The sequence below is a fragment of the Notamacropus eugenii genome, chromosome 3 (genome assembly GCF_028372415.1).
Source record: "Notamacropus eugenii isolate mMacEug1 chromosome 3, mMacEug1.pri_v2, whole genome shotgun sequence".
In the NCBI taxonomy this organism is placed as follows: domain Eukaryota; kingdom Metazoa; phylum Chordata; class Mammalia; order Diprotodontia; family Macropodidae; genus Notamacropus; species Notamacropus eugenii.
The window spans coordinates 97,208,400-97,220,422 of record NC_092874.1 but is presented as its reverse complement, the minus strand read 5'-3'; the positions used below and the strand labels follow the sequence as shown (position 1 = coordinate 97,220,422).

At 42.6% G+C, this 12,023-nt stretch overlaps 2 protein-coding genes across 7 annotated transcripts in view; one reads left to right on the top strand and one right to left on the bottom strand.

The window, feature by feature from the left end:
• Positions 1 to 12,023, top strand: part of LOC140533058 (V-type proton ATPase subunit e 2) — a 64,510-nt gene that overhangs the window by 11,082 nt on the left and 41,405 nt on the right. Inside the window, exons 4-6 of one of the 6 annotated variants that reach the window (XR_011976776.1) lie at positions 7,999 to 8,135; positions 8,255 to 8,368; positions 8,881 to 9,664. The exons of 2 other annotated variants lie outside the window; for them this stretch is intronic. The gene's annotated coding sequence lies outside the window, so the exon portion shown is untranslated. Of the gene's footprint in view, positions 1 to 7,998; positions 8,136 to 8,201; positions 8,369 to 8,880; positions 9,665 to 12,023 lie in introns of those variants that run through there. 3 more of the 6 variants (XR_011976777.1, XM_072652352.1, XM_072652350.1) reach the window with 3 other exon arrangements.
• LOC140533055 (stonustoxin subunit alpha-like) lies at positions 845 to 8,361 on the bottom strand. Its single transcript, XM_072652343.1, has 2 exons — positions 8,280 to 8,361; positions 845 to 4,080 (listed from the first exon to the last, which is right to left on the bottom strand). The coding sequence occupies exons 1-2, from the start codon at positions 8,353 to 8,355 to the stop codon at positions 2,000 to 2,002; spliced, it is 2,157 nt and encodes a 718-aa protein (XP_072508444.1). The 5' UTR covers positions 8,356 to 8,361; the 3' UTR covers positions 845 to 1,999.

Here is a 12,023-nt window from a genome sequence, read left to right as displayed (position 1 = left end):
GAGATAATTAATAATAATAATCATAATAGAAATTCAAATCAAAACAGCTTGAGGAGGCAGATTAAGAAGCCCTCATTTGCAATAATTTTGCCCTTGGAAGTATAGTATAAAAGTATAGTATAGTACAGACACTTGAGCCAAAACTAACCATAAACAACAAAAACAAAGAAGACACAGTCTTATGACTTGCCTCTTTCCACTTTGGGTTTCATCATGCCAGAGTCCCAGGGAAGAGGGACAGACTTGAGGAAGAGAGCTGCTGATGTGGGAGGTGAGGGAAAGTTGAAGGGGGGGCCCCACTGACTCTCTTCTCTCTCTGTGTTTTCTTTTTTCTTTCTTTGACAGCCTCTTAAAACTACAGAAGTGGGGAAACCCCACCCAGCAGCCCTTATCTAGAGAAAATGACAATCTTTCCAAGGAAAAAAGGGAAAGATTCTGGGGGAATATTTCAGCTAGCAGGGCTAATCAGCATGGGAAGACATTTCTGGTTCAAGGACAGGGAACAAAGGAGTATGACTCCATAGCTTTACCATTGTGAAATTGTGAAAGTACTTTTAGACAAAACTGCAGGATCTCTTATCCACAGTTTGTTATATTTGATTTCCCTTTCAGAGTAGTTGGGGCCTTTCTAATGTTAGGTCACCATGTTGTTAAGGGTTGAGGTAATGAAATGGTTGTAGTTCCTATTTTCACCTTCCCCATGAGCATGATTTGTCTACTCTCAGCAAGTGTTAGACAAGAGAAGTAGATAAGCAGTAGATAAGTAGATAAGAGAAGTAGTTATCTAATCAGGTACAACTGGACTTGGGCGCCCATATGAAAATGAAACCACAGGACAAAACAGTCAAATCAAGAAACATTTATTATGAGTCTACTTTGTGCCGGGTGCTGTGTTAAGCAGTGGGGATATAAAGGAAGGCAAAAGGACATTCTCTGCTCTCAAGGAACTCACAATAAATTGTGGGAGGCAACATGCAAACAACTTTGTGCAAAAAAGACATGACCAGGATAAAGTGGAGCTCATCACAGAGGAAAGGCACTTGTAGTCAGAGCAAAGGGAAAGGCTTCTTACAAAAGGTTCGACTTTAGTAACTTTGGAGGAATTTGGTGGAAGTCAGGAAAGCCTAGAGGCTGAAATGGACAAGGAGAGAATGGGATAACAGTCAATGAAAAAGCTAGGTACAGGAAGGTCAGGATCACTGGATTGCTAAATACGTAGAGTGGAATATGGTAGAAGAATCCTGAAAGGATAAGAAGGGCCCATGTTATAAAAGGATCTTACATTGCATCCTGGAGAGAATAAGGAGCCCTTGACCTTTGCTGAATGGGGCCAGGAGAAAGTGTGTCTAAAAAAAATATGAACACCTTCCTTGGGTTTCATGCATGAATGAGATAATTACTTTTATATTATACATGAAGGTTAGGGGAGAAAAAAATTAAAAATTTTATGAAGCTATAGAAAAGAAAAAAAGCAGGGGAGAAGAGAAGGGTCCTTTTTTTCCCCCTCCAATGGGGACAAGGCAAGTTATTTGATCTCCTAAATTTTTCTCTTTTTTTATTTCAGTCGTCACTTTCCCAAGTATATCATGTATGCGTGTTCAGGGAAAAATACATTTTTATGTTCCCAAACTAATAGGGACTTTCGATGAGTTAAGGATGCTTTAAAAATAAGAAGTGACTTATATCTGAAACGTCCAGATTTTTATTAAAGAACCCCAACATCTGCATTCCTTATTTTTCATCTCTTTGCTCCTTCTAAATAACCTTAATTTCTTAGGTCTTTGTTTTCTCTCCCTCATACTCCTTGGTTGGGGTTGGGTTAGTGATTGAGTAATTTTACAGGAGACTTGGGATCTGGTTAGGAAAGTCATAGTTAGGAAGAAATGGTTTGTGAAGGCTTCCTAGCCCTGAATTCTGAATCCTTCAAGAACTATATGTCTTTATGTATACAGCCAAAAGTGATAGTTAGATATGAAAGAATTCTGGTTGTCAGAAGATGTTACAATATTTTAGGGAATATGCCTTTAGTCAACTTTTTAACTGAGAACAAAAAAACCTCTGTAAGAGAGAGGGTCACTGGGCTACTCTTCTCACTACTGTCACTGGTGCAGCCACCATCATACACAGCAGAAACTCGGAACCTGTACACAGTTTGTGGTGTCAGTCCATTAATGTCACAGGATGTCTCATTATTTCCTGTTCTGTGTTCATGCCATTCTCCTTCCTCCTTCTCCTCACCCGCTGCCTCAGTTTCCTTTCTGTACTCTATTTTATATTCCTTGATCTTGACTCCTGTTGCACCCACACATGGACCTTGCCAGCTCAGGGTTACAGACTGTTGTCCCAGCACTACAACTTTTGGCTTTCCAGGAGGGCAGGTTGGGGGAAGTGTCCTCACAGTACGGCTCACATCACTGCTCTCACTGAGCCCTAACTCACACACTTCAGCAAACCGGAACACATACTCTGTGCAAGACTTAAGGCCACTCACTTTGAATACCTCTGGCTTTCCAGACACAGAGGTGGTGGTCCATTCATCTTCCCCTACAACCTGGTACTCTACCTGATATCCAGTGATCTTCTCCTCCTCAGATGTTGGGGTCAGTGTGAGCTCTACACAGTTATGTGTGACCTCACCAATCTGGGGAGTAGGAGATTTGACTGGTAGCTCAAAGTTGGTGCTGACTAGCAGTCCCTTTTCATAGAGATGAATGGAGACCCCCTTATTCTCCTGGTCTGGGACAGATGCCACAATGAACTGAGTCTTCTCAGTGGAATGATTGGCCTTGGCAAACATTGAAAAGGATTCTGCCAATTGTCTTGCTTTCATCCTTGTCTCTCTGTCCTCAAGCCATGAGGAATATGTCTTTTGCTCACAGTCAAGACTGAATGATGCTGGATTCCGTAGCCACTGTTTCCAATCTGCTAAGTAGGGTTCCTCCTGCAAGGAGGTGAAGGCAAACACTAGGACAAATCTGTGGGAAGAGTCTAGTACTGCATTGTCCAACTCATTCTGGTCAGCTGTGACTGGCACCTCCTTCAGAAGGGTGAGGTAAGAATTTACCACCTTCATCTCCTGGACCTTCTGATCCAGGAACTCTGAGAGCTTCTTAGTGCTGAATGGGGACTGGTTTTCCCTAGTTAAAATATTGGTTAGCTCATCTTCCTTTGCTTTGCCTGCTCGGATCAGAGGTAAGACCTTGGCTATTTCCTTCTGTAACAGCTGTCTGTGTTGCTTATTTAGCTCTTGGAATAGCCTGATCTTTTCCTTGGTTGCAGAAAAGACTGAGAGCCCTGGTAGCTCTAGCATGTCATTACACCTCTTGTCACACTCAGATAACTTCTCCAGAGTGTTCTGGGTATCCCACACCAAACTAATGCTAATCCCTCGTGCCAACCTGGCAGCCTTGGAGCTCAGTTTCTCCAGAGGGTACAGCCAGACTTGGAGGGGCACCCCATGGCCCCTAAGAAGCTTAGGAAGAGAGGCATAGATTTTTACTGCATCTTCATAAGTCACTGGATTGGTCTCAAGAACAAAATCTCCATAAAACTTACACCTGAATTTCTTAGCTGAATTTTTCTTACTGTCCTCCATTTTCATGTCCCCCCCTCCATCTCCCGCTAAATTCGGAATCTTCCTTATACTCGCCTTCAAATTTCCTTCTATGTCCTCAACGTTTTCATTGTTGGAAACTTTCTGATCAAACACAAAGAAAGCCTGGGCCCCATAGAGCACTGCAGTGACCACATGGGTGGCTGTTCCATTATCAAACACATCATGGTAAGCAATATTCTGATATCCCAGGTGGTTCATTGTGAGGTGGGAAAATTTTGTAGTTGTATTGTATTTAAGAGTGACCCGAACTTGCTGTTGGGATGTCTTGGTGTCACATAAATACTTGGCAGAGCCTTCCATTTTAACCAGCCCCCCCAGGACACTTGCTTTCAGGTCCATTGAGATATTCATGGCATTGGTCTTCTCTTCAATAGAGTCAGTGGTGATGATGTCAAAGTCAGTCTTGTATTGCTCTTCTGTGGTCACATTTCTCTCAAGGCTCTCCCTGTCCCATAAAGTGATGCCTACAATGGGACAGAGACATTAGGGAGTAAATGGCAGACTGTAGAGGGACCACAGCCCGAAACACTAGGGTATCCTTTCCAGCAGGGACAACTGGGCCTGGGAGGCAGCTTGTGGAAGGAGGGTAGGCAGGGCAAGAGGCCAAAATGCCAGAGGTGGAAAAAATCCTACTCCTGACCTGGAAAGAACTTCTCTAGGCCTCTGCTGATCCCTTGCTCCACTTAGTTTTATGTGATAGAGACAGGAAATCCTTAGAAAGCATCTCCCTACTCTGAATCCCTGAATCTGGATCTTCATTCTTCCCACCCCACAGCCCTAGTACATACCTCCCTCCTCTGTTCTTTTTTTCTAATTAAATTTATTTATTTTCAGTTTTCAACATTCATTTCCACATAATTTTGAATTTAAAAATTTCTCCCCATCTCCCTCCTCTCCCCATACCCCAGGACAGTGTGTATTCTGGCTACCCTTTCCTCTAATCTATCCTTCCTTCTATCACATCCCCTTCCCCCCCCCCCCCGCCAATACCCTTCCATTCTGTTTTCCTGTAGGGCAAGATGTATTTCTGTACCTGCCTGTATATCTTATTTGTAAACATTGTAACACTTGTAAACATTTGTAAACATTTGTAAACATGTAAAACAATTTGTAACATTCATTTTTAAAGGTTTGAGTTCCAAATTCTCTCCCTTCTCCCTCCCACCCACCCTTTTTGAGAAAACAAGCAATTCTATATTGGCTATAACATGTGCAGTCATGCAAAACACTTCCATAATAGTCTATATTTCCCTCTGTACTGTCCCTACTTCCATTTATTTTATTCTCTCCTTTGACCTGTCCCTTTACCAAAGTATTTGCTTCCAACTATCCCTTCCCCCAGTATGCTGTCCCTTCTATTATCCTCCCTCTCTTATGCCCTTCCCCCTGAGTCAGTTGTTTTTCTAATGAGATACTTCACATTGTCTTCTTTTTTAATTATTTTGGTTTTGTTTCATAATTTCTTCATTTCTCATAAAGTCATTGACTTCCATTTGCTCCATTCCAATTTTTAAGGAATGATTTTCTTCAGTGAGCTTTTGGACCTCTTTTTTCCATTTGGCTCATTCTGCTTTTTTAAGGCATTCTCATTGGCTTTTTGGACCTCTTTTGCCATTTGGGTTAGTCTAATTTTAAAGTTGTTATTTTCTTCAACATTTTTTGGGTCTCCTTTATCAAGCTCTTGTCTCATTTTTCATGATTTTCTTGCATCACTCTCATTTCTTTTCCCAGTTTTTCCTCTACCTCTCTTATTTGATTTTCAAAATCCTTCTTGAGCTCTTCCTTGGCCAGAGACCAAGTCATATTTTTTTTTGGAGGATTTGGATGCAGGAGCTTTGACTTTGTTGTATTCTTCTGGTTGTATACCTTGATCTTCCTTGTCACCAAGGACCTCTTCACTGAGAAAGTAAGAATCTCTAGTCTGTTTCTTTTTCCCCACTTTGCTCATCTTCTCAGTCAATCACTTGTCCCTTGAGCTCTTTGTTAAGTGGAGTGCTCTAGAAGCAACTGCAGCTTCAGCAGTGCCTGCCACCATCCTGAGGCCAGGGCTGGCTGGGACTGGGGTCAGATCCCACTCTTCTCTCAATCAGGTGAGAGATCCTTCCCACTGACTTTTGAAGCTGTCTTTGCAGTTTGTGAGTTGAGAAGTCTGGAAACCACCACAGCTACCACCAATTCATCCCTTAAGGCTTGCTCTAGCTCCATCTGTACTGTAGCAGCCCATGCCAAACTGTGCTCCACTGTGTGATAGATTCTTCTTGTCAACCTTCCAGAGTGTCTTGGATTTGAAATTTGCTTCAGTCTGTCATTTTGTGGCTTCTAGTGCTCTAGAATTTGTTTAGAGTCATTTTTGCAGGTTTTTTGAGGACACTGTGGGGAGAGATCAAGTGGGTCCCTGTTTCTACTCCACCATCTTGGCTCCACCCCTCCTCTGTTTTTTCTACAGGTGAGGAAGCCTCTCCTCCTCCCAGCCTAGGGACTGCATCCTAAAAAATGACCTTGGTGATATAGGTTTCACAGGGTTTACAAAACACTTCCCTCCCAACAGCTCTATGAAGTAAGTAGTGCTATTTTCATTAGCTCCATTTTCCACACAGATAAACTGAGACTCACAGAGAGCATTGTTAACATTTTGGAGTACATGTAGCTAGTAAGTGTAAAAGTAAAGCCCTGGTCTTCTGAGTGCAAGAGTAACCTACACACTGCCTGCCCTAGATAGAGAGCAGGAGGTGATCCAGAGTGAGATCCGTGCCTTGGTGGGTAGAGGATGAATGTTGCATGTACATAGCACGTTTGGCTGTGTTAATGGAGGATATGATGTTTGGAACATTCTCTGATTCAGAAAAGGAGTACTTATGTCTCTGAAGAAGTACAGCTTCTTTTGGGTTGTCCTAGCCTGGTCACTTTATTTTGAGACATTCTATGCAGCTAGCTAATAATGATAGTAGTCACTAGCATTAATATAGCACTTTAATATTTGCAGAGTATTGGGGAGTGACTGAGCAAGTATGTTATTGTGTTGGAAAACTATTGTGCTATAAGAAATTATGATGCTTTTTCAGAAAAAAACCTGGAAAGACTTACGTGAACTGATGCAAAATGAAGTGGGCATATCCAAGAGAACATTGTACACAGAAGAAACAATATTGTACAATGGTCATCTGTGAGTGACTTAGTTATTCTCGGCAATGCAGTGATCTAAGACAACTCTGAAGGACTTTGAGTGAAAAATGCTGCCTACCTCCAGAGAATAAACTGATGGAGTATGCATGCAAAGAATTATTAATTTTTTTAAAAAACTTTTTTTGTTTATTTTTGTTTTGTTTTTTGGTATATTTTCTTTTACAACATGATTAATATGGAAATATGTTTTCCATCACTTCAGCTATATAACCTATATAAAATTTTTTGCCTTTTCAATGAGGAGGAAAAGGAAAGAAGAAAAAAAATTTCAAATCCAAAATTTAAAAAATGTTAAAAACTTGTTTAAAAATGAATGTTTTTACTATGTGATTGGAAAAAAATAAAATTAAAAACAATAGATAAATATTTTCAAAGCACTCCCTTTTTGTAGATGAGGAAACTAAGACAGAGTTGTGACTTGTCTAGGGTCTCACAGGTAGGTTGTGCTTATGCCTGGATTTGGACTCAGGTCTTCCTGATTTTAGTTCCTGACCATTCAGGTCCATCCATTGCACCTCCTGGCTGCCCAGTACTAGCTGGCTCCTGGGAGGTGACTCAGGAAGGCAGTAAGTGAGATAGAATTAAGTCACTCTTCTAGATACTTGTTGTTGTTCAGTAGATTCTATCTTCCTGACACTAAGGACTATAGCTGTGCACGTTGTTTTCTTGGCAAACATATTAGAGTGGTTGTCATTTCCTTTTCCAGTGAATCCAGTGGATCCTTTTTCAGGCAATCAGAGGTTGAGTGACTTGTCCAGGATCATATAGTTAGGAAGTATCTGAGGCTGAATTTGAACTCAGCTCTTCCTGACTTCAGGTCCAGTGCTCTATCCACTGAAGCACCAGCTGCCTCTCATCTAGATGCTGGTAAAGATTAAAAGCCAATGTATGTTCAAACAACCTTCAGCTCTCCGCCTTCTCAAGGGAAAGTGATGGAATTGCCTGCCTTCCACCTTCCCCCCAATCCCTCATTCTTATACACTATGTTTTCCTTTCTCCTTTAAGGCTGCCTTCAGCTTAATTTTAACCACATTGGTTAACGAGTGTGTGTGTGTGTGTGTGTGTGTGTGTGTGTGTGTGTGTGTGTATGTTTGTGCATGTGTGACAATCTGCCCTCTCCTCCTCCTAACATTGTGTCTGATTTAATTAAGGCTCTGACCCCTTCTCTGGCTTCTTTTTTTTGTCCTTCATGCTCCTAGGATAAATGAGCCCCTCCTTACCCTGCCCTCTTCAGACATGTCTCATTATTCCTGGCTGGGTCACATAGCATATCCCATCACATATCACATCCCGTCAGAACAAAGTGATCCAGGTGGTTCCCGACTGGGAGAAAAAGGTGAGACACTAATCACTGAGACTTTGTCTGACTCTGACTTTCTTATGCTCATCATTTTTCACCCAGAAAGAACTCTTTTTTTTTTTTTAATACTACCCTCTCCTGACATCTGGAGCAAGACCTTGCATTCAAGAGAGTAATTACCAGGGATGAAGGTATCTGAGCGACAGTCATACAGTGTTCCCACATGTAAGGGTCGACCAAGAGCTGGGATCTCCATTGTGGTCTTCAAGGTAACACTGCTTGGAGGTTCTTTTCCCTGCCATTTCCCTAAGGAAAGAAAATTGAGGTCTAGGGCAGTTATCAGGGACTCACTTTTGAGCAGATTTAAACCATAAATACCCCATTCCTCAAGGACCAAGTTCTCCAAATCTCTGTTAGCCTGGAGTCCTGCAGAAGGTAGTGACTGTCCAGGGTTGGAAAGATATCATTCTTGTATGGAGGCCACAAAGGAGCCAGACACTGAATGCAGATAGTAGGGAGCTTTCATCAAGGCTCCAGAGAAGAAGGGGGCAGCCCTCAGTAAAGACTTCTATACAGGGGCAAAGATGTGGTATCATTGCCCTGTTGGGGCTTCTAATGAGGCAGAAATTTTTAATGGCCAGTCAGGAATCACTGAATGAGTGGTGTTAGACTGGAACAAGCCTAAACAGGGCACCTGCTACTAGAATGTCCCTCCTTTCCTCTCTTTATGTTGTTCAATGGTGTCTAAGTCTTCATAACACACTTGGCATTTTCTTGGCAGATTCTGGAGTAGTTTGCAGTTTACTTCTCCAGCCAATTTTACAGATGAGGAAACTGAGACCAACAGGATGATATGACTTGCCCAGGATCACACAGCTAAGAAGTGTCTGAGGCCACATTTGAACTCAGGAAGATGAGTCTTCCTGACTCCCGGCCTGGCACTGTATCCACTGCACCACCTAGCTGCTTGTTCCTCTCTTTATAGAGCCCTCCAAAAGTTTTCCCCTGGGTTCAGCATCTCTACTGGATTGATTACTCACCTGGCCTCACGGAGTCTCCCCTTCTTCACCTTCTCACCTTTGAGAGCCATCTTGAGTTGCTAGCTGGTTCTTGTTTCTGCTGTCAGAGATCACCCTCCTTGAAGCTGTTTTTGCTCTGGATTGATGGCTTCACTCTGACTATGTCTCCCTGGAGTCTCTGTTCCCTCAGATGTCTCTGGAATGTTGCTGGATAGAGTGTGTGCTGCTCTACAGTGGACAACTTGGCCAAACTTGACTGGGGGTGGGGAGGAGTAGGGTGGAGTTGTGAGCTGTAGAGATTAATCTTTGATCCCTTCAGCGGTCATACTCCAGGATGTAACCTCAGACAGGTCTGGCTCCTCCTGCCCCCACTGTGGGCTGTCTTAGCTGTTTATCAGTGGAAGGACGAGGCACATCTCCTGATTGATCCAAGGATTTTCAAATAATTTTTATCATTTTAATAAATTTCTCCTACCTGTTCAAAAGCACTTAAAATATTGACAGATATTATAGTTTTACTGTGAAATAAAAATATCTTCCCTGTTATCTCTGTTTTATTTGCTTTAGGGATAAAAATAAATGCATTTCCTCGGTTGAGGAATCTGAGTCCTTCCTTCCCTTCCTGTAATTCCAGCAAAAAAAGATTTTTACACTTCTTGAAGAAATAATCCCAGAGGGCATGATGTCTTAACTGCTTTAACACACTGATGCTTAATCATCTGTGAGTCTCTCCAGTGAGTACTTTCCCTGAGCTGAGGGTGGAGGAGCTGAAGCCTCCTTCTCCTACATCTACGAAACCCTGTCTGCAGAGGCAGACTGGGAGGTAGAGAGCTGACTCAGCAGTCAACTGGGGCTGGGTTCGAGTGTACCCCCTACCCTCACATTTAGCCACCTCCTCCAGGCCATGTCCTGGCCTCATTCCCTTCTCATCTGTACCTGCACAAGGGTCAGGACTGGCCTACCAGGAGCTGCTGCTGAATCTCTGGCCAGTTCTGAGTGTCCTGCCTCTGGTTCCCCCTCCCCCAGTCTAGAAGAAGGGGTAGAATGAAGTTTTAAACCCCTCAATACTTTAAGTCTTTGTTTAATCTCTGTCCTAGGAAAGAGTTCTGGGTTTCTTGTTGTTCATCCTTCCTCAAAGAGGACCAATGGCATCATGAGGGGGTATCTTGATATGTCATTTACCATCTTCTTCATATTTTTTAAATGGATCAATGTTTTCCATTGGTGTTAGAGAATTCCTGGTGAGGACACTCTTTCTACCAGTGCAAGTCTGCCCTTGCTCTGCAATTTATAGCTTTAGTACATTTCCTGGGGCACTGAGAAGTTAAGTGACTTGCCCAGGGTCAGCCTATGGCACAGAAGGTCTGGTGTCCTTCTCCCAGAATTCCTTATATCCTTGTTCCCTATATCTAAGGCCACCCACCATTCCACACTGCCTTTTATTTCCCTCTTTTGGATAAAGATCAATTTAAAATGACACTCTTTGCTCATAGTGCAGTGTTCTAAGACCAAAACACACAGATTTGTGTGAAGTAATTAAGTTTTTTCAACTTTTATAGCATTGAAGCAAGTATGGGACTAGGAATTTATCTTCTCTTTCAATTGCATGGCCTAAGATGAATGTTCCAGATTGAAATATGTAACAGAATGATTTCTTTGTCACTCAGACATAATTTTTCCTATATGAAGCCTTATTAGAGTCCTATTCCGGGTTCAGGAATTCTTTGAGGCCTGACTCTATGCTTGAGCATAGTAAGAAAACCTAGGTTTTTAACTCTATTATATCTGTCTTGTGGTAAATATGTATATGGTAGCAGTTACCTACAACAGGAACTCAGAGAGGAGATATTTCTCCCACAACTCATCACAATCCTATGAATGAAGACTTTGGAAATTAGAGAGTAGGTTGGCAATGCCATATTTAAATGTTGGATATATGTGCAACCAACCTGCAGCAAATGTCAGTCTGGAAATAAGCCTTGCTCATGAATACTGTTAACTTGTACAAAAAAATTAGACCAGCCAGGTGATCAGTAAATAAAATAAAGCATTTTATTCAGGGTGGAGGAAAAGCAGTCAAGCAAACCTCTTCTCTGCATTCTCCCTTCCTCTTCCTGAAATTCTCTCCCTGGCAGGTCATTCTTTTGAGTGAAGCATTGCCTCCTCCATGAGGACAAATGGTTTATAGGCAAGCTGATGATACCCTGCAACTCTAATACTTTTGTAGGAGTTACCTGTGATTTTTTAGATAACTTTACTCTCTGATAGGAGAAATAGAGCAGCATTGGGACCCTGGGCTCCTGGTGAAGAAGGGATGCTTTTCCTGGCTGAAGTTCATGGAGGAAAGTAGAGAAAGGAGAGCTTGGGGGCACCAAAGATTAACTAATTACTCAGATGTCAATTTCACTGGGATAGTGACCCTGCTGGGGCGATGACACTGTGTAGTCACAGAATTTCCAGAGAGAAGACCTAAAAGTCATCTTCACACAGGAGAGGAGGGGGAGGGTAAGAAAGGAGGTCTCCAAGGTCAGTGTCAGGAGCAAAGCCAGCTCTGGCTCCCATCCTTCCCCTGACCTGCCTGGGAGCTCCCTGGCAGTTCTCTGCTCCTCTACCCCCTCCCCTCCCAGACAAATACTTCTTAGGTTGGACAAAGGGAGCCATCCAGCCCCATACAACTGCTTTTGCAGGGTCCTTTCTGCTCTGTACAGAGCCCCCCATCATTTCAGGGGTTTTATGTGGGTATCACAGCAACCATGCTTGAGTACTTTTAGCTTGCTCCTTGCAGAGTGCAACAAACTGTAAAGTGAGCTCAGTCTGCCTTGGACATCCCATTGCCTCCTTTTCCCCCTTTCTTTTATCCAGGGCACTGTGAGGATCACCCTAACATTCTCCCTGCCTGCAGAGA